We start from the raw sequence: 26,653 nt of genomic DNA, 5'->3' as shown, positions 1-26,653 counted from the left end.
TATTGCAGGTTGCATGTGAAAATGTGTGCAAGAGAGAGTCATGTATGTCTGAACACTGAAAGAGCTGGTGATAGTGTAATTTGTAGCCTGAGGGTTATCAAACCTGTAGTAAAAAGCATTCAAGTCATCAGCCAGCTGATAATTAACTGGTCTTGTAGTTTGTAATATTTTGTACACCTTTCCACACTGATGCCAGATCATTGGCTAAAAACTGTTTTGTTCAGCTTTTCAGAATAGTTCTTTATAGTCACTTTGATTGCTTTTGTCAGTTTTGCCTTGCCTGAGTAAAAAGTAGTATATCCCCACTTCTACAAACATCTTCTTTGGCTTGACGAAGCTGCTTAAGTTTAACAGTAAACCAGGGTTTGCTGTTTCTAAATTTTAACCAGATCTTAGTGGAGACACACACATATCTTCATAGAAGCTAACATAAGATGTTACTGTGTCTGCCAGTTCATGCAAGTTAACAGCAGAATCTTCAAAGACACTTCAGTCAGTGCAATAAAAGCAAGTCTGCAGCTTCAGCTTTGCCTCACTAGTCCACATTCTCACAGTACTGATCACAGGTTTAGCAGATTTCAACTTGTTCTTATACGTAGGAAGCAAATTAATCAAACAGTGGTCAGAAAAGTCCAAAGCTGCATGGGGGACAGCATAATAAGCAAGTTTTTACACTGTATAACAATGATCCAGTGTTCCTATCTCTGGTAGGACACTTTATATGCTGTGTAAGTTTAGAAAGTTCATGGCTGAGATTTGCCTTATTAAAATCCCATAGAATAATCAGAAGGGAGTTTGGATAATTCTGCTCCAAGCACATTATCTGATCAGACAGTTTTTGCAGCACTGCACTCATAGACTTGAGGTAGAATGTAATCACTAACCAGAATAAATGAAAAGAACTCCCAAGGTGAATAAAAAGGTCTACAATTAACAAAAAAAAAAATGTTTCTAAGTCAGGGCAGCACATTTTATTTAACACTGTCATATTGTTACACCAGCCTTCATTGATATAAAAGCAGATTCTGCCTCCCTTCCTCTTCCCTGATGTCTCCAATATTCAGTTCAATGTGTAACCAGACAGATATAATGCAGAGTCCGAAATGGATTTGTTTAGCCAGGTTTCTGTGAGACATAGTACAGAAGAAAGTGAAAAATCCTTGTGAGATTCATTGAGAAGTAACAGTTCATCAATCTTATTGCATAGGAAGTGGAGGCTTGCCCATGTAAACTTGGGAGTGCCATTCAAAAACACCTCTGTCTCAGCCTGGTAAGTGCACCAGCACACTTCCCCCTTTTGTGATGCTTTTGTCTACCTTTCCTGCTGACAACTATTCCTCCCCCAGCTAGGATCTCCAGAAAATTTCTTAATTGTGAAAAATCCGATGTCAAATTGCACAAAGTGAATTGTTGAATATTCAACAATTCTTCATGAGTATAGTTAATTACGGTTGAACACCAAACAACAGGACAAATAAACAAAAACAGAATACTAGAGAGCACTGAACCGAGGCTGCCATTTGTGGTGCCATCTTGTTTATTTTTTCTCTAGCTTCTTCCCAACTATCTGTCTCACTGCAAACATTGAGTCAGTTGTGCTGCATCCTGATCTGAATCCAAACTGCCTATCTGCCATCTTACATTCTACTTCTGTCTGTATCTGTTTATCAATCACTGCACATCTGCCATCTTACATTCTACTTCTGTGTGTATCTGTTTATCAATCACTGCTCATCTGTCATCTTACATTCTACTTCTGTATGTATCTGTTTATCAATCACTGCTCATTTGCCATCTTACATTCTACTACTGTGTGTATCTGTTTATCAATCACTGCTCATCTGCCATCTTACTTTCTACTTCTGTGTGTATCTGTTTATCAATCACCCTCTCCTGAACTTTCATGCAGTCTGGCAAGAGTTTGATACCCCTGTACTGCCCACATTTATGGATGTCCTCTCTGTTCTTGTACACTGACACAAGTATGCTTATTCTCCAGTCACCTGGGATATGCCTTTCTCTCCACACTGCTATAAATACCCTCAGGTGTCATTTCACCCCATCTCACCCGGCATCTTTAGCATATCTGCTGTGTCCTCATCTGAGCCTGCTGCTTTCCCTGACTTCATTTTCCTTAGTGCTGTTCTTACTTCTTCTAAGGTGGGCTCCTTCTCTTCACTCATTGTAGGCTGTGTCTGGGGCAGTACAGCTTCTGTGGGGTTTTCATCATTCAGAAGCTGCTGGAAGTAATCCTTCCATCTGCCTTTGATGTCCTGTGGCGGAAGAGAGAAGTACTTCCAGCAGCTTCTGAATTGCACTCGTTAACATCACAGGACAAAATATTGCTGTTGTAGTACCAGTCACATGTACAGAATATATAATGCAAATGTATATGCAGGTCAGAATATCATCACCTACAACACATCTGCAGTGGTACTTAGCTACATGACATGGAGATACACTCTTCAGCAAAGTAAGATGCACTAACAGAGAGATGTACAGTCAGGGTCTATGCAGTCAGCATGCAGGCAGACCCTACATAACAATCCAAATACATAGCAGGGGAAAGGAAATGTGTAAAACCCCTAAAAAGAATGTTACCACACAGCATTGTTACAGGCAAAGACATGTTGGCTGTTGGTGAAGCACCCACCAAGAGGAGAAAACGCTGAGAGAAGAAGGGAGCCACTTTTGAGATTTTAAGTATTTTTGATCTGTTTATTTGCTAAGTTTTTCTGCATAGCTGCCTAGTTTGAACATTTTCTGGCTTATTAAACTTGATTTATGCATTAGTAGCTGTATTTAGAGCACAACCAAAAGTTGTTTACTGAATTTCCTGTTTGCACTTAATTTTAAATCATTTTTTTCTCAAAACTTGCATATTTTCTGTCCTTGACCTAGCACTCTTGTGTGGGGTCATTTACTGCACTGTTATAACTTGATATTACCTGTGAACCTCTGCTATCTCTGAAAAAAACAAAAACAAAAAAAATCTTGCTTTTTTCCCCACTTTTCTGAGATTTAAAAAAGTTCAGTTACAGGCTTGCTGTTTCCTGAACTGTTTGTAAGTTTCTGTGAGGCCATTTCTGCTTGGGCTAAAGGATAGTCTCTCTGTTGATCAGTGGCAGTGAATAACATTGAGCAGCTTCCCTGCCCCCTGTAGGAGTGGTTACTGACTTGAAACTGTAGTTTTATTGGCCAACAGGGGTCTTTTCCAAAACTCCTTCATCTTCCTCTCTTAAAACCTAGTTGCCTCATGGTTTTGGCATCTTTTCAGGCTTGTTGGCTGTTGGTGAAGCACCCACCAAGAGGAGAAAACGCTGAGAGAAGAAGGGAGCCACTTTTGAGATTTTAAGTATTTTTTCTCTGTATATTTGCTACGTTTTTCTGCATAGCTGCCTGGTTTGAGCATTTTCTGGCTTGTTAAACTTGATTTCTGCATTAGTAGCTGTATTTAGAGCACAACCAAAAGTTGTTTACTGAATTTCCTGTTTGCACTTAATTTTAAATCGTTTTTTTCTCAAAACTTGCATATTTTCTGTCCTTGACCTAGCACTCTTGTGTGGGGTCATTTACTGCACTGTTATAACTTGATATTACCTGTGAACCTCTGCTATCTCTGAAAAAAGAAAAACAAAAAAATCTTGCTTTTTCCCCACTTTTCTGAGATTTAAAAAAGTTCAGTTACAGGCTTGCTGTTTCCTGAACTGTTTGTAAGTTTCTGTGAGGCCATTTTTGCTTGGACTAAAGGAAAGTCTCTCTGTTGATCAGTGGCAGTGAATAACATTGAGCAGCTTCCCTGCCCCCCGTAGGAGTGGTTACTGACTTGAAACTGTAGTTTTATTGGCCAACAGGGGTCATTTCCAAAACTCCTTCATCTTCATCTCTTAAAACCTAGTTGCCTCGTGGCTTTGGCATCTTTTCAGGCTTGTTGGCTGTTGGTGAAGTACCCACCAAGAGGAGAAAATGCTGAGAGAAGAAGGGAGCCACTTTTGAGATTTTAAGTATTTTTTCTCTGTTTATTTGCTAAGTTTTTCTGCATAGCTGCCTAGTTTGAGCATTTTCTGGCTTGTTAAACTTGATTTCTGCATTAGTAGCTGTATTTAGAGCACAACCAAAAGTTGTTTACTGAATTTCCTGTTTGCACTTAATTTTAAATCGTTTTTTCTCAAAACTTGCATATTTTCTGTCCTTGACCTAGCACTCTTGTGTGGGGTCATTTACTGCACTGTTATAACTTGATATTACCTGTGAACCTCTGCTATCTCTGAAAAAACAAAAACAAAAAAAAATCTTGCTTTTTTCCCCACTTTTCTGAGATTTAAAAAAGTTCAGTTACAGGCTTGCTGTTTCCTGAACTGTTTGTAAGTTTCTGTGAGGCCATTTTTGCTTGGGCTAAAGGAAAATCTCTCTGTTGATCATTTTCAGTGAATAACATTGAGCAGCTTCCCTGTCCCCCGTAGGAGTGGTTACTGACTTGAAACTGTAGTTTTATTGGCCAACAGGGGTCTTTTCCAAAACTCCTTCATCTTCCTCTCTTAAAACCTAGTTGCCTCATGGTTTTGGCATCTTTTCAGGCTTGTTGTCTGTTGGTGAAGCACCCACCAAGAGGAGAAAACGCTGAGAGAAGAAGGGAGCCACTTTTGAGATTTTAAGTATTTTTTCTCTGTATATTTGCTAAGTTTTTCTGCATAGCTGCATAGTTTGAGCATTTTCTGGCTTGTTAAACTTGATTTCTACATTAGTAGCTGTATTTAGAGCACAACCAAAAGTTGTTTACTGAATTTCCTGTTTGCACTTAATTTTAAATCGTTTTTTTTTTCTCAAAACTTGCATATTTTCTGTCCTTGACCTAGCACTCTTGTGTGGGGTCATTTACTGCACTGTTATAACTTGATATTACCTGTGAACCTCTGCTATCTCTGAAAAAACAAAACAAAAAAAATCTTGCTTTTTCCCCACTTTTCTGAGATTTAAAAAAGTTCAGTTACAGGCTTGCTGTTTCCTGAACTGTTTGTAAGTTTCTGTGAGGCCATTTTTGCTTGGGCTAAAGGAAAGTCTCTCTGTTGATCAGTGGCAGTGAATAACATTGAGCAGCTTCCCTGCCCCCGTAGGAGTGATTACTGACTTGAAACTGTAGTTTTATTGGCCAACAGGGGTCATTTCCAAAACTCCTTCATCTTCCTCTCTTAAAACCTAGTTGCCTCGTGGTTTTGGCATCTTTTCAGGCTTGTTGGCTGTTGGTGAAGCACCCACCAAGAGGAGAAAATGCTGAGAGAAGAAGGGAGCCACTTTTGAGATTTTAAGTATTTTTTCTCTGTTTATTTGCTAAGTTTTTCTGCATAGCTGCCTAGTTTGAGCATTTTCTGGCTTGTTAAACTTGATTTCTGCATTAGTAGCTGTATTTAGAGCACAACCAAAAGTTGTTTACTGAATTTCCTGTTTGCACTTAATTTTAAATCGTTTTTTTCTCAAAACTTGCATATTTTCTGTCCTTGACCTAGCACTCTTGTGTGGGGTCATTTACTGCACTGTTATAACTTGATATTACTTGTGAACCTCTGCTATCTCTGAAAAAAGAAAAACAAAAAAAAAAATCTTGCTTTTTCCCCACTTTTCTGAGATTTAAAAAAGTTCAGTTACAGGCTTGCTGTTTCCTGAACTGTTTGTAAGTTTCTGTGAGGCCATTTTTGCTTGGGCTAAAGGAAAATCTCTCTGTTGATCAGTGGCAGTGAATAACATTGAGCAGCTTCCCTGCCCCCCGTAGGAGTGGTTACTGACTTGAAACTGTAGTTTTATTGTCCGTTTTGGGTCTATTCCTGCTTCTTTCCAGCCCCTGCTATCATGCACGCCTTAACGTGCTTTAGCGTGATTTAGCGCGGAGTTGCCACTAGAGCAGCATCGGGCAGCGCCGGTTTAACAAGGTTAAACTTTTTCTGGCTCCATAAAGTCTGTTCTTCAATTTTTCCCTTAGAACTGCTCTGTTAGGAACCTAAACAGTTTACACCTTCACTAAAAAGCGCAGCATTTGTTCCTAATTGCTTTTTCTTCTCAAAAAGCTCAGCACTTGTCTTAAAAGCATATCCTTTGTCTTATAAGCATTTTCTTTGCAGGTCAAGCACTCCTATATTATACAAATCCCTCACTTGCAAAACCCCCCAGGAGTGCCCACTTCCCTGCTAAGCCCTCTATTTTTCTGTCTCATACCAACTCATAATTCTTTCTAGCATGTCGAAGGGTCAGATGCTGGCATCCTCTCCTGCCCAGTTGGTGAATCTGGGAATTCTGAGGCAATGTTACAATTGCCTCATGTACACGGACAACCCTCTCCTCCTCCCACATAACACTAACACTTGCGAGAGATGCAGCTATTTAGCCAAACTGGAGGCTGAGCTCTCTCAACTCAGGACTGGCAAGACCAGGCAGGAGGAGAAGGCAACTACACACACCACAATACAAGTCTCACATAACTCAACCACACCACTGAATCAAACGCATAAACACACTAAGACATACTCGGAGGCTCTGAGTAAACATTTACCTAAACAGCAAAGGCCTCCAAAGCAGACACCCAAGCAACTGCAAACTCAAGACACCACACAAACAACACATAAAAAACAAAATCAGTGTGCAAAGCAGTCACTGCCCTTAAGGCCAAATACAACACCAAACATACTTGTCATAGGTGACTCCATAGTCAGACACACTGATGTCCCACTCACCAGGCTGAACAAGGAGAAGGTCACGGTAAGCTGCCTATCGGGCGTTAAAATCCGCCACATAACACAAGCACTCAGGTCACTCCATGGCAAGTACAAGTATGACACAGTCATTGTCCATGCTGGTGTGAACGACCTGAGACGCACCTCCTGGACTACATGAAAAGAGACATAGAGGAGCTCTCTGATTATGTAGCCCAGGCAGGTATGACCCTGACCCTGAGCAGTATCCTTCCTTCACCACGAATGATGCCACAATATAGTGACAAGATGATCAGCTTTAACAATTGGCTTAATTTCTGGTGTCATTCAAAGGGGATCCAGTGTCTGTCTGCTTGGGATGACATGCTTGACAAGCCACGCTGCTTCGCAAGGGACGGCTTGCACCTGTCACCCCTGGGATTCCGGATATTGGCTAAGGCTCTTGCCACCCCCATAGTGCCTTTTTAGGCAAGGCTCAAATTCTAAACCTACCACCCTAGAAAACAAAAATGGGAAGAAACTAAGGGTAATGCTGCTCAATGCCAGAAGTCTAAATCTCAAAATGCATGCACTCGAGGCCCTTCTCAGTATGGAGAACATCGATGTCTGTGCTGTGAATGAAACCTGGTTCAAGGCTCCTGAGAGCACCCCGGCACTATCAGGTTTTACCTCATATCATGCATTCCGGCCCCAAAACCCGGACCATACCACAAAAGGAGGGGGTGTATCCATATTCATCAAGGATACCCACACCTCTAGGTTGGTGGCTACATCAAGCATCGGAAACCATCCAGGTGCAATTAACCATAGGCAAAACTGCTCTACAATTTGTAGCATGCTACAGGCCACCCTCTCAAACTCAGTAAACCCACACAGCCTTCCTGAAGACACTGGAGGGTATAAATGTATCACCAAACACCATCATATTGGGTGACTTCAACTACCTGAATATAGACTGGGAACATTACTCAAGCCCCAACTTTCTAGCCCAAAGGTTCCTGGAGTTCATAAATTCAAATGCCATGGAACAACTAGTCACCGTCCCCACAAGATGAGAAAATATACTAGATCTCATCATCACAAACATGGGGACAAAATGCTCCACACCGGAAGTATATCCCTCTTTGGTGAGATCAGATCATAAACTAATCTCACTAGAAATCCACATCCCGCCCCCACCCCAAACAAAACGGACCACAGTGAAGAACTTCTCTAAAGCAAACTTCACACTACTCAAGACAGGTGTGGTATCCTTCAAGGCCCCCGTGCCAATGGAAACCATAACCTAAGCTGCGGAAGCCCTTACAAATGCCTTCTATGAACACCTTCAGGACTGCATGGATCAGGCAATCCCAAATAAAACCAAGACTCTTTCCACCAAGGGCAAACGTCCAGTCTGGTGGACCCCAGCCATAAACAAACTTTACAATAAGAGGAGAAAGCTATTACATGATAGAGCAAAATCCCAAAAAGGGAAGGCATCTTTGATCAGTACTAGCAAGAAACTACGACCCCTCATAAAATCATCCAAGGCCAACTTTGAGAAAAAAATTGCCATAGATTCAAAAGACAATCATAAGGCCTTCTTCAGCTATGTCAGAAACCTGGGTGGAAACTCCCAGATATGCTCAGAATTAGTCCAAAATGATACAAAAATCACTGAACCCACAGACATTGCCAACATACTGGCAGACAGGTTCAGCACAAACTTCACCCCCCTCTCCCCCCAAAAGGAGAGATAACTATCCCAACAGAGTGTAGCCTCCCAGACATCTCAAATGCGCAGGTGAAAGCTGCTCTCTCTAAAGCTAAAAACACAGCATCAATGGGACCGGATAGTGACCCGGCTGTGTGCTACATGAACTCAATGAAGAACTAAACCCGCACATAAGGCAGCTGTTTAATCTTAGCCTTACCACAGGATATGTGCCCAAGGAGTGGCGTATGGCAACTGTGGTCCCACTCCACAAAGGCGGTGCCTCTACGGACCCTGGTAATTACCACCCCATAAGCTTAACAAGCCTGGTCTGCAAAGCTATGGAGAGGATCATAATGGAACTCATAAACAAGGACATAGGGGACTTGCAGACCTTGGACCCAACCCAGTTTGGCTTTGTCAAGGGCAGATCTTGCCTTTTGAACTTGGTTGACTTCTTCAAAACAGTTACCAAGGCCAGTGATGAGGGAAAGGCTGTCCATACAGCCTACCTTGACCTTGCAAAAGCTTTCGACACAATACCCCACTCGGGTATCATAGAGAAACTTACCAGCTTAAATGTAAACCCATATGTCACAAGATGGGTTGCAAACTGGCTAAAGGACAGAACCCACAGGGTTAGAGTTGCTGGAGCCATGTCAGACTCCAAGCTGGTTACAAGTGGTGTCCCACAGGGCTCAGTCCTTGGCCCCCTATTGTTCGGCATCTACTTCTCAGAAGTACAGGCAAACATAGGAGGACTATGGCTGACAAAGTTTGCGGATGACTGCAAACTGGGTGCCATAGTGGATAGTACATCGGACACAGACATCCTTCAGAGGGTCTCACGGAAACTGATAGCTGGTGCCAGAGCCATGGCCTGAAGTTAAACGCAAAAAGTGTATAGTCATACCCTTCGGGAAAAACAAGGTAACCCCAAGCTACCATATAGGTGGCAACCCACTAAGCACAGAAGAGGTTATCAGGGACCTGGGTACCCAGGTTGACAGTGGCCTCTCATTTGACACTCACGTTGCTAAAGTGGTTCGAAAGACCTTCTACATTGCCCATCTGATCATGAAGGGATTCACATCCAGATCAAGTGAGGTCATTGTTCCCCTGTACTCTTCACTTATCAGACCAATGATCGAGTACAATGCCCCATTCGGGATGTATCTCACCCGACACCTGCAGCAATTGGAGAGACCCCAAAAGTTCCTCACCAAAAGGATAAAGGGACTCCAAAACCTGTCATATACTGCCAGACTGAAGAAACTCCAACTCTATTCAGTTGCATACCATCTGCTCAGAGGTGACCTGTGCCTGACATACAAGGCCATGACCAACCCGGAATTAATGGACATGCTCCACCTCAAAAATCCAAATCCACCAGAACCACTAGAGCAAGTGACTTAAACCTTAGCACGGATATAAATAGGACGTGCTGGAGGGATAGATTTATCACCCAGAGACTCCCCATGCTGTGGAATAAAATCCCGGTCCATGTGAGGCAGAGCACCTCGCTGGCTCTGTTCAAGAGAAATCTTGACCGGTGGATGGGAGATCGTAGGTTTACCCCAGGAATCATCTCTGTGTCACTGCTGGACAGAGGCACAACAAACTAATGGGCACATTATTTCTAACATAAGGGGTGGCGTAAGCCACTTAACTTTGGGCTAGGCTTATAAATGCCTTAGGGCAGATAGCCTAGTATAAACCTATGAACCTATGACTCTGGATGGTATCACATGTCTCCTAACAAAACAAATAGTAATGCAGGCTCAGGGAAGCCACAAAAATAAATACATTAAGATACACACCAGTGATAGGTAGTAATGTTAACAGAGTTGAAACAAAGAGCATAAATGGCACAGATATGATAATATATGTCCTTCCATATCCTGGAGATTGAGCATACATAACACTGATCCATGATGATACAAAGGAAAACAAATTATTCATTTAAGATCATCTAGAGTAACATATTTTTCTAGCTGAAACATTACATGTTTTAAATGCCATGGGACCCTGTTGAAATGGGCTGCAGATAGGATCTTCCTGTTTAATAAACTAAGGCCTTCTTTGCAGATAAATATAACTAGAGAACTAGTGGATCATCAGCTAATCCATATATACCTAGTTTTCATAGACAGACATGGTGGCTGGCAGCATAAAAGCATTAGAGATGGTAAGAAAATTTGAATGTGCAACCTTATCTAAATGCAGGATTATATACAGATGTCAGTAATGTACAGAACAGCAGTCTCTATCCCATATCCAGGAGAAAAGCCACATAGTGAATCAGAACACATTTTTTTCTTTTTTCTAAATTCTAAAGTAACTGCAGGCATTTGTATTTCCATGACTTTAGATTGAAAGAAAAGAGACATCAGACAAGTTATTAAATACATGCAAAGATTAGTCTTTATGGAAGGAACTATGATCATTTTCTTTCCTCATGGCTTGCACCACCCCCTCTTTTATGCATCTGTTAATAAGAACTGTGATGGGATGAGCCCAAAGACATACTGTAGGTAATTTAGCAGTCTTCCAAATTGCCCATACGTTTATATGAGTGAGTGAAGGTTGTCTGTGCGCTCACATGCTATGATAGACTGACATTCTATCCAGTATTAATTTCTCTGTTATGCAGAAGTCCACTGAACCCACTGAGTGTTGAGGTAGGTCTGACTCCTGAAAAAGCAAAGTGGGTAAAAAAACAATGAATGAGAACATGAGCAATTGTGTTTGCTTCAGTGCAAAAACATTCATTTGGAAGATGGGCTGCACAGATTGATCATGCCTTAAGCTTCAACTGTAGCTTTTGGGTCAAAGGTGTATTTTTCATACAGGCATTGGAAAGTAGGTTGAGAATAGGCAGATACTTCTGCAACTCTTAACATTGTTACCATCAAAATGCCTGCTAAACAATTCTGCCACTTTGTGGTATGCAAGACAAGACACCGACATGGAATTGGAGGAGCAGCCTTACCCTGGTTAAGTAGCTGACTAACTCTAGGATGTGCTGAAGAAATACATTAGTATGAGTTCATAGGCTATGCATATAAAGCTACATTTAGGTGTTTCGACTGTGAAGATAAACAGATTTACAAGCAACACTGTTTAAAATTAATGAGATTCATTTCAAACATAGTTTAACCAATGATTCATGTTTTTTTTGCATTTGTAACTCTACTTTTATAAATTGCAGGGTGAAGAAGGCAGGCCAGGTCCTCCTGGCATTCAAGGTGACCCTGGTCTCCCAGGATATCCAGGAAATCAAGGTATAGTATTTTGTGAGTGTCTCATATGTAAACATGGTAGCACAATTCAAATAATTCATTACTTCTCAGTGCTTCTACAAGGGCTATATAAGTTCATAGATGTGGGTTTATATTCTAACATATATATGCTATAGCCTTTCCTGTCTGTATCTGGTACTATTTTTATTGCTAAATTGCTTTAATATTATTTTAATCTGGAGTTTACTGTTACTGCACTAAAGAATGATCATACGGTCACTTTAATGCTCATAAAACTCACCAAATATTTATTGCCATAAGTATTAGAATGCCAGCTGAAATAAAATGTAATTTCATCATCGTGACCACCAGTGTTATAAGTGGTAGTCATAAAATACTGAAATGTTGTCTCAGTAATGACTGCATTTGAAAAATGCACAATGAAAGGCCTTATTCTGAGAAATTACAGACTCAAAATATGTTTGTTTCATAAAGATGGTAAAGTATCAGTATGAAAACCTCATGAATGCAAATCATGCTTAGTGACATCTTTAAGGCTTCAACTTCAAAATCTATTACATTTCTACAAAGTGGTCTGTAATTTCATTAGCACATATTGAACTGTTGTTTTTTTTTTTTTTCTCTCAGGAAGATCCGAAAGCGTAGTCGTTATTGGCCCACTGCATGAGGCTTTCTTTTCCCATTGAATAAAAATAGAGTGCACATAAGGACCCTGCTTCACCAGAAGAGAATATAGAAAAGGCAGAATGTCATTTCAGGATACCGACATCTAGACTTGAGTCTAGCTAAGTTTCGCTATGTAATTCATCATCATCATCACCAAACCTCTTTTTCCCATTTCCTACCTGGGCTAGGGGTGTCTTGTCAGGTGTTGCTATCTCTCTCGATTCAGTGCCATACTCCTGCATTCTTCAGCGCTCATGCCTATCACAGATCTTCTCTCACACAATCCATCCACCTATTTGGCGGATGCCCTCATTTCCTCTTCCCTCCTTCCTTTCTGCCACAAATCTTCTTCACCAGACTGTCTTCTGCTTTTATGCACATGTGCCTGAACCACCGTCATTTGTTCTCTTTGATTTTTTCTTCCACTAGAGCTGCTTTAGCTTCTGCTGTAAAAATCTTCCACTAGAGCTATTTTAGCTTCTGCTGTAATGATCTCATTTATTCATCTGACCCACATCCTACCACCCACCTCAGGCACTTCATTTCCATCACCTCTAGCTTCCTCATCTGATCTGCCCTTACTGCCCAGGTTTCTTTACCATACAGTAGTACTGGTCGCACCACTGTCTTGTACACCTTACTTTTCAGCTTCTTTGGCATTCTTCTGTCATAGATTATACTTGACACTCTATGCCAGTTGGTTGTAGCCCCTCTGATTCTAGTGCTGATCTCTTCATTCAGATTTCTTTTCTCCTCAATCACCCTTCCCAGATACTTGAAGCGGTTAACATGTTCCACTGTCTTCCCTTCTGTCAAAATTCTCAGCTTCTTCTGAGCTCCCTAATTTGTTGCCATTATCACTATCTTATCAGTACTCAGTTTTATCCCCTGTGCTTTAAGTGTTGCTTTCCATTCCCCTATCCTTTGCTGAAGTTCTTGCTCAGAGTCTGCCTGTAATGCCATATTGTTTGCATACAGCAACTTTGTTGATCTGTATCCCCGACCTGTTTGTTAATGTAATCAATCACCAGTATGAACAGCAGTGGGCTCAGAGCGGAATCCTGATGCACACCCACTCCCACTGGGAACCCCCCTGGATAGTCTCTGATGCTTCATGCTGTGCCACCAACCTGGAGGTGTGGGTATCTTTGACAAATATTAATATTCCCCAAAGGAGGGGGAGTATCAATATTCGTCAAAGATACCCACACCTCCAGGTTGGTGGCACAGCACGAAGCATCAGAGACTATTCATGTGCAACTAACAGTGGGTAAAACTGCCTTCCAGTTTATAGCCTGCTACAGACCACCCTCCCAAACCCAGGAACCCCACTCGGCCTTCCTGAGAACACAGGAAAATATGAAGGTCTCTCCAAACACCATTATATTGGGCGACTTCAACTACCCAAACATAGACTGGGAGCATTACTCTAGCTCCAACACCCTAGCCCAAAGGTTCCTAGAATTTATAAACTCAAATGCTATGGAACAAGTTGTTACCACTCCCACAAGAGGGGAAAACATACTGGACCTGATCAGCACCAACATGGGGACTCTATGCTCCAGACCAGAAGTGTATCCCTCACTGGTAAGATCAGACCATAAACTAATCTCACTGGATATTCACATCCCGACCCCACCCCTGCCCAGAAAACCACAGTGAAAAACTTCTCTAAAGCAAATTTCACACTCCTCAAAACCGAGGTGGAATCCTTCAAAGCCCCCGAGCCTGTGGAAAATACGGCCCAGACCGCAGAATCCTTTATAAATGCATTCTATGAACACCTTCAGGAATGCATGGATCATGCAATCCCAAATAAAACCAAGACCCAGTCCTCCAAAGGCAGACGTCCTGTCTGGTGGACCCCAGCCATAAACAAACTATACAATAGAAGGAGGAAGCTACTACATGATAGAGCAAAATCCCAAAAAGGGAAGGCATTTCTGATCAGTATAAGCAAAAAACTACGGGTACTCATAAAATTGTCTAAGGCCAGCTTTGAGAGAAAAATTGCACAGGACACTAAGGATAATCTCAAGGCTTTCTTTAGTTATGTTAGGAACCTGGGTGGGAATTCCCAGATATGCTCAGAATTAGTCCAAAATGACAAAAAATACACCGAACCCACAGACATTGCCAACATCCTAGCTGACAAGTTCAGCACAAACTTCTCCCCCCCCCCCACCAAAAGGGCAAATATCTATCCCAGAAGAGTGCTGCCCCCCTGACATCTCAGATGCTCAGGTAAGAGCTGCCCTCTCCAAAGCAAAAAACACAGCATCAATGGGACCAGATGGTGTCCCGGCTGCGCCCCTACATGAACTCCAAGGAGAGCTAAACCCAAACATAAAACTACTGTTCAATCTCAGCCTTACTACAGGATATGTGCCCAAAGAGTGGCGTACAGCAACAGTGGTCCCTCTCCATAAAGGTGGTGCCTCAACGGATCCTGGAAACTATCGCCCCATAAGCCTGACTTGCTTGGTCTGCAAAGCTATGGAAAGGATCATCATGGACCTCATAAATAAAGATATTGGGGACCTACAAACACTGGATCCTACCCAGTTCAGCTTTGTTAAGGGCAGATCCTGCCTCTTAAACCTGGTTGATTTCTTTGAAACAGTCACCAAGGCCATTGACGAGGGGAAGGTGGTCAACACAGCCTACCTGGACCTCGCAAAAGCCTTCGATACAATACCCCACTCGGGCATTATAGATAATCTCACCAGCTTAAATATAAACCCCTATGTCACTAGATGGATTGCAAACTGGCTCAAGGACAGAACCCACATGGTTAGAATTGCTGGAGCCATGTCAGACTCCAAACCAGTTAGAAGTGGTGTCCCACAAGGCTCAGTCCTGGGACCTCTCTTGTTCGGTATATATTTCTCGGAGGTACAGGCCAACATGGAAGGACTGTGGCTGACCAAGTTCACAGATGACTGCAAACTGGGCGCCATAATCGACTCTCCAGTCGACACAAGCATCCTCCAAAAGGGCCTCATAGAAACAGACAACTGGTGCCAGAGCCATGGCCTCAAGCTAAATGCCAAAAAGTGTATAGTCATTCCCTTTGGCAAAAACAAAGTGCCCACAAATTACCACATAGGTGGTAATCCATTAAGTACAGAAGAAGTAATTAGGGACCTGGGGACCCAAGTTGATAGCAATCTCTCATTTGACAACCACGTGGCCAAAGTGGTTAGAAAAACATTTTATATAGCCCACCTAATCATGAAGGGATTCACATCTAGATCAGGGGACGTCATCGTGCCTCTTTACTTATCCCTCATCAGGCCCATAATTGAGTACAATGCCCCTTTTGGAATGTACCTTACCAGATACCTGCAGCAACTGGAAAGACCCCAAAAGTACCTCACCAAGAGGATCAAAGGGCTCAAACAGATGCCATATGCTGCCCGGTTAAAGAAACTCCAGCTCTACTCAGTGGCATACCGCCTGTTCAGAGGCGATCTGTGCCTGACGTATAAAGCCATGTCCAACCCAGAATTAATGGACATGCTGCACCTCAGAAAATCCAAATCCCATCGAGCAACGCACTCGAGAGACTTGAACCTCAGCACTGAAATAAATAGGACATGCTGGAGGGACAGATTCATAACCCAGAGGCTCCCTTCACTCTGGAATAAAATCCCAGTCCAGGTTAGGCAGAGTCCCTCATTGACTCTCTTCAAGAGGAATCTTGATGAGTGGATGGGAGATTGTAGGTTTACCCTGGGTATCACTTCTGTGTCACTGTTAGACAGAGGCACAGTATACTAACCTCGAAAAAGGGCATAGCAAAATAAATTTAAAATGGGTGGCGAAAGCCAAACACATTCTGGCTAGGCTTATAAATGCCCATAGGGCAGATAGCCTAGTATGAACCTATGAACCTATGAACCTATTATGCAGATAAGACACCTTTCAGTTATCTTTGCACCTACAAGTACATAACTTGTGAAGCCTGACGAATAACAATGACTGGCTTTCAGTACTACAAGGGGCAAGCTTAGCTAACAGGTATCATGCTGAGGAGATACATTCATTATGCAGACATCAAAACTCCTCGGTTTAACTTCAATTGTCTGTACAGCAACAGAAGATGAAGAAGGAGGTGTTATGCATATGCATGGGAACCCTAAGTCAACAACAGAATAGTACTTTCAGAGGAGGTAGAAGTTGCAGAGGAAACCATTGTGTAAACTGAAGCAGCACATTCATTTTCACATGCTCCTTATTCATCAACCAGTTACATCTAAGCATGTACAGGTCACTAGAAGGTACCAAAAACAAATATACAGCCATATTGGTCCAATTCATATTCCACTGTAATATCTGACTATCAATTACCAGTTTCCTTACATGTATACAATTCACACTGCTTATGCAAGTCACATCAAAAAAGGCACATCACCAAATGGGAGGCAGGCATTATAGGTGACACAAACTCTTGTTCACACCATATTGTGGCATTTATATACTAATGCGAAATATACTAAAGTACAGTCATCAAAATAACCTGCTCCCTGCATCAGACAACATAGCAGTAAGCTTCCAGGTGCAGTGTATAACATTATGTAATCTGCCAGGTATGCACACTTAGTAAGAAATTCATCTTCCAGAAGATGAGTACCCACTGACAGACATACATTTATTTATTTTTAGTTTGATGACCGGGGAAGTCCACTGGGCCAAGACGAGCCTGTTTTCAGTGGAGGCCTGAGGAGAAAAGCTCCACAATAATTGCAAGTTACATTTCACATGTTACAAAAGAACATAGTTCATACAGCTAATTAAACATTTACAGATAAGCTCCATGATATTTGCAATTGGCTTGTCACAATGTTACAAAAACGAAAATACATAATTCAGTACAGAAATTTCAGCATTTACATAAAGTGAATATTTTTGTTATAAACTCAATTGTAGGTTTAACATTTCAAAATATATAGCTACTAGCCATTAGTAGGTTAGGAAAATATTATGCATGGGGACCGTGATAGTATATTTGAGACTGGAGAGTAGAGTACAATAGATATTAGAGAGAAAATTAGTTTTTGGTAGGGAGGGATTGTTTTATGTGGGATGAAGTAATAGTACAGGTAGTTGGATGAGTCAGTGCAAGGTGGAATGAAGGGGGGGTGTTAAGTTGGAGCGTGGCAAGGGAATTCCCATTTGGAAGAAAGATGAAAGAGTAGCTGAGATTTGAAATTTGCATGGTTAGCTAGGTTGTGTAGGTGTGTGGGCAGAGAGTCCACTGTTTAGCTAAGGAGTGGGACAGCAGTAGATGGTCAGGAGGTCGTGCAGGTTTGTGGACCTGAAGGAGGTTTTGGTTTTTGGATCTGAGCGAGCGGTTGGGAATGTAAGGTTTTAAGGAAGTAGCGAGAGCTGGGAAGTTGGCAGGTTTAAAGAGGAGCTTGTGGGCAATGGTAAGTTGTAGGTAATTGAGGTAGTTGGGTAGTTCAAGACAGTTGAGGGCGAGGAGGAAGTGGCAATGGTGGGATGAGTTTTTTGAATTGGTTGCAAATTTGAAGATCTTGTGGTAGCAGGATTCAAGTTTGGACTGAAGGCCAAGATGGAGATTGGTGAAAAGAGGAACTCCATACATAAGGGAGGGGAGTAGGAAGGTGGATGCAAGAGTTTGATGGGTAGAGGGGATTAGGAAGCGGTTGTGCCTGTAGATGAGACCTAACTTTTGGTGTTTTTTTTAAATTGCATAGCAGATGTGGGTGTCAAATTTTAGTTCTTCATCAGAAATGATGCCAAGAAGCTTGGTGTTGGGAACATTTTCAAGGAGGGTGTTGTTTTGGCTCTGTATGGTGAATGTGGATTTGTCAATGGATTTTTTGGTAGGGAAAAAAACATTAGTTTGGTTTATTTGCATTTAGTGTCAGATGGTTAGACTGCATCCAGGTTTCTGTTTTGGAGAAGGCTAGTTGGGTTTTTGCTAGAAGCTCGGAGGGGGAGAAGGCTGAGCAGATGATTGATGAGTCATCTGCATATTGGATGATAGATGAGTCTGGGATGAATTGGTGAAATTTGTTAATGAATAGGTTGAATAGAAGAGGGCCAAGAACAGAACCTTGTGGGACATCTGTGGGTGTGGGAAGGAAGGGGGAGGTTGAAGTTTTCCATTGGATAACTTGTTGGCGGTTGGACAAGTAGTTGGAAAACCAGGTGATGGTGTTGGGAGAGAGGTGTAGGGTGGAGAGTTGGGATATAAGTAGGGTGTGTGAGATGGTGTTAAAGGCCTTTGACAGATCTAGGAATAGTGTGGATACGAACTTGCCTGAGTCACGTTCGAGGTTTATGGTTTCAAAAAAGGCAAGAAGGGCAGTCATGGTGCTATGGCCAGGGCAGAAGCCATGTTGGCTTGGGGAGAGGAGATTACTTAGTGTTAGGTGTGCCATGAGTTGTGCTTCTATTGTTTTCTCTAGTATTTTAGAAAGAGGGGAAAGGATGGCAGTAGGCCTGAAGTTGGTGGTATCAGTATTTTTGCCACCTTTGTGAAGGGGGATGATGTAAGCATGGCTCCAGATAGAAGGGACATATGATTCTTGTATGGCTCTATTTAAAGGAATAGATATGGGACAGGTTGTCTGGTGCATTGCGACAGGGTTTGAGTTTGAGGAGAAGTCTTCTTATAGTGCTTGTGGGGATGGGCTTGCGGCAGAAGGATGTGGAGAAAGGTTGATGATTGGGGTGGTGGTCGGGGCAGGAGGGGGTGGTGGTGGAGGAGGGGGTGGGAAGGAGGCTAATAGTTTAGCTATGCAGTCTATGAAGAATGAGTTGAACTGGCTGGCTATTTCAAGGTTGGAGAGGTTGGGGTCTGGGCAGGGGTTTTCTTTGTTGCCAAGATGCAGCATGAATGAGATGGAGTCCCAGAATTTTTTTTGATTTGTTGAGTGCAAGGACTGGAGTTTGGAGTAGTGGGCTTTGCGTTCTTTAATTATTCGTTTTTTTTTTTGTGGAGTTTTGTAGTCATCACCTCTATATTAACCTGCAATCTTTACGCTCCTCCAGTAAGATCTTAGCTCAAACTACCAAAGCCAATAATTCTGCTGGGGATTCTCTATTCTCAGACTTTGTAGGTAAAATGTGGAACTCCCTACCGACCATGCTCACCTCAGAACCTTCACTCCTACAATTCAAAAAAAAGCTTAAACCCCATCTCAATACTCTCTGGCAATGTCCCTGTTCCAAACCTGATTAACCACTATCATTTACCCTTCTCTTACCTCACTATCCTTAACCGCTTTTTAACAAGGCGCCTTTGTAACTAACCTATGTTTTTTTTATATGCTGCTGTTATTTTTTTCCCAAGATGTGATGTATCTTTATATTGTATTTAGAACTCAACTATCTTCCTTTTTTGCATTAACAATGTTCATATGTCTGTTATGTACCTGGAGCTTTTCTCCCCGGGCCTCCGCTGAAAATGGACATGTATCCAGTCGGACTCTCCCGGTTAACAAATGTAAAATAAATAAATAAATAAATAGTTGCTTATACTCTAGGAGGGTATTAGGGTTTTTATATTTTTGATACTGTTTCCAATTTTTGTCCCTTTGGTGCAAGGTACATGACTTATCTGTAACATGTTAGAAGTAGTGAAACCACTGCTGTGTATCCGGGCATACTGGTCACCATCAATGCATAACTAGCAATGTAGAAAGCACCACTGGGAATCCCTTACTTCTGCAATAGCACAGTAGGACCATTAATTCATCTAAAACAACCTTGCATCAGGCTCTGCAATCAGAACTGCCAGTTAGCTAAGTACTGTTAGGGATAATTGCTGTGACCTTGGGTCACGTGTCTAATATTCACTGCACATTGTCAATGTTGTCTCTGCTCACTATATATTTGCTAGAAATCTCTTCCTTTTATGATATTGCCATGTTTCCTTGATTTCAGTGGAAATAAAAGTAAGAATGTGTTAAATAGGAATTGTAGTGTTTGTTCCTATTACTTTTCATCCACTACCAATAACATAGAGTATGGTAAGGTTTGAATGCAATACACAAAGCGTGTATGTGCCTCTGCCTGCCCCATATTGGCTGTGTGCCTGCCATTAAGCTCAGCAGCCATAGGTCAGTAAGCTACTGGCCAGTTGGTGTCTGTTGCTCAACTGTGGGTTTAACTTCGATAGCTATGTTCAGCAGAAGATGGATGTAAAACCAATGACCCTGCCAAACATGAACTGTAAGTTGCTCCTCCATGTAGGTTAACTGATAGGATGCAGCTTGGAAGAGGATGACATGTTGGTAAGGAGGAGGTTGGACATTCTATATAACCAGGAGACAAGCATGAAGGGCAGTGCAACCAACCCACTTGGCTTGGGATCCAGACTGTACTACTCAGGAGGAGGACAGGCTATAAGTGGTGTGGGAATTGTGTTGAGAGAAAGGTTTCAGAAAGCAGTGCATGATATAATTAAAATTAGTGAAAGTCTCATGGCAGTCAGATTCCAGTGTAATGATAGGGCAGTATTCATAATCTCAGCCTATGCCCCACAGCAGGGCTGTGATACTGAGGAAAAGAGTGCATTCAGACAGTAGTTATAGGATCTACTAGATATAGCAGGACAACATGAATTGGTGTTGATAATGGGTGACTTGAATGCACATATCGGTACAGACAGAACAGAATATGAGGGCTGCCTGGATTCACATTGATGAGGCATCAGGAATATGGGAGAGGCCATTCTTGACTTTTGTCAGGCAAATGTTTTGATAGTTGCCAATACATGGTTCAGAAAGAGAGACAGTCACAAGTTCATATACAAAAGTGTCCAATATGCAACGCAGCTAGACTTCTCCTAGAAACGAGAAGGTACTAGGGTATAATCACTGATATCAAAGTCAACCACAGCAAAACAGATGCCCCACATCGTAAACCACTGGTTGCCACAATCATAGCATCGTAGGATCATAGGAGATTACTAGGCTATCGGCCCGGAGGTCATTTTAATCGTAACTGTTTCAACCTAATGTAATACCGTTCAGGTTAGGGTCTAGTCAATAGTCAAGATTGCATTTAGTGATGAATGCAAGTAGTGGTGAGAAAGGACTCTAAGGTCAACAGACACCATCCTGAAAACATGGAAGTGGACTGGAGAGAAGGAACAACAGTTCAAGGAAGTACTGAGGCCTCCAGCACCACAAGAAGAGGAGGAAATCACTGTAGTTGAATAAAAATGGCAGCACTACAAAACAGCATCTGTGAGGACTATTGAACAGATATGTGGCTGAGCCAGGTCTGTTTATTTATTTTATTTATTTCACACTTGTTAGCCGGATTAGTCCAGCTGAGTTTGCAAACAAACCCATTTTCAGTGGAGACCCAAGGGGAAAAGCTCCAGCAAACATAAGTAAAGATAAAGTGACAATATACAAATATTGAATAACAATCAAAATACAAAATAATTGTAAAAAAGAAAAGGTTATTAACTATTTGCATTGCATTGATAGTAAGCAACCCATTTTCAGTGGAGACCCAAAGGGAAAGAGCCCCAGCAAACATAAGCAAAGATAAATATACAGGACAAACACTATTAAAAATAACAATGCAAATACGAATAATTATAAAGAGAAAAACAAAAGAAAAAAAATTATGGACATTAAGGGTTGCAATGATAGTGGTGTAAAATTTACTAGATATGAGAATAAAAATGAAAAGATAATCGTTGTTCAAAATAAGGACAATGTATAGACATTGATAGGAAGTGCGGAGAAAAAAAGATAAATAGTGTGGAGAATGGGAGGGGGAGAGAAAGGAGGGGCTATAGTAGGGCTATAGTAGTAGTAGTAGAGCTGAGGGCTTAAGAGGTTAGTTTAAGGATACATTAGTAACAGAGAAAGAAAGTTAGGAGATGCAACAGGTTATACAGTAGGACAGACAAAGACTATGTGTGGTCAATGCAACGGCATAATTTCAAGTTTAGTAGGTGGGATGTAAGCTCCTTTTTAAAACAGGGAAAGGAAAGGTTGGATCTAATATGGAGAGTGAGTTTGTTCCAGTTTAGTGAGACAGAGTGTTTGTAAAGTAGTTTGTCAATATTCCTTTTGGGTTTATAAACTGAGAGAAGATGCTGATGAGCACTCCAGAGAGGCCTGGGTGGGGAGAGTAGCGAGTAACATGGGAGGCGAGAGCAGGGCAGGCAGAGGGGTTGTTGACTATGGAAAAGGTAGTGTGGAGTTGCGATTGCAGGAGAAGGTGCGGAAATTCCAGCCAGTGAAGTTTGTTTAGTGAGAGGCAGTGATGTGACGAGAGTGGTTGATTTAGAATAAATCTGGCAATTTTGTTGTGTGTTTGTTTCAGTTTCTGCATTGAGGTATTTTGGATATTGGTAAGGATGGGGGAAGCGTATAGAAGACTAGGTAAGAGAAATGCCTGTGCAAGAGTGCATTTATAAAGCGTATAAGAAAAGTGGGTGGTGGAATGCAGATGTTCAAGAAGTCAGCTAACGAAAGAGAAAGGGCAGAAAAAAGTGGGAGATAGAAAAGAACAACCAGGCTAGGAGGGAACACTGATTGCCTAAAAAGGAAGCTAGGAAAGGAGTTGCAATAGCAAAAAAAATGGCTCTCTAGGTACTATAGCAGCTTCTGCTAAGAGACTCAGTCAGTGGTACAAAGTACATCAGGTTACAAGGCCGAGACAGGAAGATAAAGAAGACAGTCTGACACCCTTCATAGGGGATACCATGAATAATATGCTCACCAGTCCACAGGACATCAAAGGCAGACAGGAGAAGTAGTTCAAGCTGCTTAGAAATGACGATAACCCCACAAATGCTGTACTGCCCCAGAAACAGTCTATGATAACAGATAAACACCATACCATCCTGGAAGATATAAGAATATCTCAAAGGAAACTGAAGTTAGGGAAAGCAGCAGGCTCAGATGAGGTCACACCAGATATGATAAAGATATGAGCTGGCAGAGAAATGGCTCTCTAGGATACTTTTAGCAGCTTGGAGAGAAAGGTGTATCCCACATGACTGGAGAATAAGCATACTTGTGCCAGTGTGCAAGAACAAACAGGACATCCACAACTGTGAGCAGTACAGAGGCATCAAACACCTGTCACATTTCATGAAAGTTAGATAGGGTGATTGATAAATGGATACGAATGGTAGTGGAATATAAGGTGGGAGATGAGCAGTTAGTATTCAGTTCAGGATGCAGCACACCTGGCCCAATGTTTGCAGTGAGACATTTGAAAAGAAGCTAGAGATGAGGAAAGAGTCCAACAGCTCATTCCTATACTTGCAGAAAGCAGATGACAATCTCCCAAGAAAGGTACGGTGGTTATAGGTTTATAGGAGATTACTAGGCTATTGACCTGGAGGTCATTTTAATCCTAGCCATTTCAACCCAATGTAATAACATAGAGGTACTTGTCAATACCAAAGATTGCATTTAGTGATGACTCATGTCCAGGAGGGTTGTGGGTGCTATCCATAGTAACAATTTATGGTGCCGCATCCACTCATCCAGGATCCTCTTGAACAGTATCATAGGGGTGCTCTGTTTCACATGCCTGTTCCGAAGACATGGCAGTCGCTGGGAGATATGTCCTTCCAGCATGTCCTATTTAAGTCACTGGCCATATTTAAGTCCTTGGCACTGGTAGCTCTAGATCCATTTGATTTATGGATATGCAGTAAGTTCATTGGGTTTGGGTCTTGGGTTGCTCTGTAGGCCAGGCATAGGTCTCACCTAAGAAGTCTATATGGTACGGAGTATAGTGACAGTGATTTGAGTCAGTCTATGTAAGGCATATGCTGGAGGCCCTTGATCTTCTTTGTTAGAAACCTCTGAGATCTCTCTTATTGCTGTAGGTGCTTAGTATGGTACATACCGAATGGGGTGTTATACCCAATTATGGGGAGCATAAATGTCAAGTATAGGGGGGTTATAACTTCTTTTGCTCTTGAGGTGATGCCTTTACTTATCAAGTGAGCCATGTGGAAAGCTTTCCTTACAATGGTAGACACATAGTGGTCGAAGTTAAGGTCGCAGTTAACCTGTGATTCCAGGTCCCTTACCACTTCATGGGTACCTAGAGTATTGTTATTGATTTGATAGTGTGAAGAGACACTGTTTTTCCTGAAGGGAATGATGATGCACTTCTCTACATTCAGTCTGAGACCGTGACTCATACACCAGCCATTGGTCTGTGTGAGACCATCCTGGAGTATACTGACATAATTTGGGGATTCAGTGATTGCACCTAGTTTGCACTCCCAGAAGCAATGGTAGTTTTAGTGCTGGCTATGTTCAAGGACCCAGTGACTTTAATACAAGCAGTATTTGGTGTCACATCTGGGTCAGTTAATGCACCCATAAGTGGATCCCCACCATCTGTCATTAATCTGACTAACTAAAGCTCACAAAATAATCTGCAAACCCACAGAGTGTCTTGCTCTCTCAACACTACTTGCCCAATATCAACCCAGCAGGCAACTAAGATCTGAAAATCATCTACTTCTAAAAGTAGAAAAGCCCACCTTACATGCTGGTCAACTCCTTTATTGGTTCACAATCGGCAAAGTATGGAACTCATATCCACCTTCTATAAGAAACACAGGCAGCACCACCACCTTCAAACAAATACTGAAAAATCATCTCAACTCTTCCTGGCTATGCACCTGTTCTATAACCTAACCTCCTCCTTCTCCCTTATATGATAACTAAACTGCTTTTTGCTACTGCTGACTGATGATATTTTCTCCATAATTATTTTTTTTCTTTTCACTTGTTGATATTGGAACAATATTGCTGATTAATATATCTCTGTTTATATCTCTCTGACTGAATTCATCTGGCAACCACCACAATTCCTGCTTTTACATATATATTCTGTACATACTACTGTAATCATTATCTGTAACACTGTATCTACTGTTGTACCACTTAATTTTTAATATTTTCTGTATCTATGTTCTTATTGGAGCTTTTCTCCCCGGACCTCCACTGACAATGGGCTCTTTTAGGCCCAGTGGACTTTCCCGGTAAACAAATGCAATAAATAAAAATCAATAAATAAAGGCAGTCTAGTCGGTGGAATTCGAGACAGAAAAAATGATAATGTACTTGCCCAATAATTTTTTATACTGTTTTACCTGAATCTAGCATGAGGATCTAGCTGTAGGAAAAGCATTAAGTTACATTTTTCTTTAAAATGTCTTTAACATTCTTGGTATTCTTTATTTACAGCTATTGAAAGATGATTGTGGGTACAAAGTACGATTTTTATAATAACTGATATAGGGCTGGAATTTTCAGACACCAGTACAGTAGTGCAGCTTTCATTACTTGCTGTGCTGAGTTGCTATGCAACTCTGTACAGTTTTGTGAGTTATAGTCATGCTCTCAAAGGCGGCATGTCATTCCCAGGGAATGTTTAGTACACAGTGATTAGACTAAATATTTCTGCTACAAAAGAGTACTGACCTTCAAGAGCACATACAGGTATTTGGAGACAGGCAGACAGACTGAAAAAACATATATACATTCTCACAAGCATGCCTTTGTGAAATCATCCCTTAGACATCAATTTGCAGCACTCACACACCTACATACATGTAACAAATACCTAGAAGTGTGTGACAGCTGCTTTGACATCAGCCAAAGTAGCTATCCATGTAAGGCAATGGCACATCTGTTTATTAGTGGCAGTAGATGACTAATTTATTGCAAGCTCAACAATTTTTAGGGATACTCTGGGAATGCAGTCCCATTAACAGCAGGCAATCAATTCATAACAACGTACATAATCCTTCAGCATCACTGTAGATTACAGACAATTCAAAACATGTCACTACATGGTCTACTGTAAGTCTCACGTAGATATCCTTTGCTTGAATACATTGAATGAGGAGACAATAAACAAGAATGGATAATTCCATGTGAATCAGAGTCACCAAACTTGATTGTTAACAGTTGTATCCTTACTTAGCTCACAACTATACTTACACACACACACACACACACACACACACACACACACACACACACACACACACACACACACACACACACACACATACACACAAAGTCTATATAAGCATTCATGCCCAGGCACTCACATACCACTCGTACACTGATTATGCAGACACATACACATTTACAAATTCAAACATATAACCACTCACTCCCAAACAAGTAGGCATACTATTCACCTGGACCCCTAATCTGCACCAGTTCAGATGGCCCAGTGGTGCAGCAGTAGTGTTGTCACCTCACAGCAAGAAGTTCTCCAGTTTGATTCTCAGCTGGGGTGCCTTCTGTGCGGAGTCTGCATGTCCTCCCTGCATT

At 41.7% G+C, this 26,653-nt stretch overlaps 1 protein-coding gene across 2 annotated transcripts in view; it reads left to right on the top strand.

The window, feature by feature from the left end:
• Positions 1-26,653, top strand: part of LOC122800784 (collagen alpha-3(IV) chain-like) — a 1,680,215-nt gene that overhangs the window by 1,502,403 nt on the left and 151,159 nt on the right. For both annotated transcript variants that reach the window (XM_044070045.1, XM_044070046.1), the window contains exon 44: positions 11,609-11,681. In XM_044070045.1, the coding sequence (XP_043925980.1) occupies positions 11,609-11,681 (73 nt within the window). The remainder of the gene's footprint in view (positions 1-11,608; positions 11,682-26,653) is intronic.

Source organism: Protopterus annectens, chromosome 4.part1, assembly GCF_019279795.1.
Source record: "Protopterus annectens isolate FY-2018-M chromosome 4.part1, PAN1.0, whole genome shotgun sequence".
NCBI lineage: Eukaryota > Metazoa > Chordata > Ceratodontiformes > Protopteridae > Protopterus > Protopterus annectens.
The sequence above is the reverse complement of the archived record's forward strand: the minus strand, read 5'-3'. Positions and strand labels throughout refer to the sequence as shown.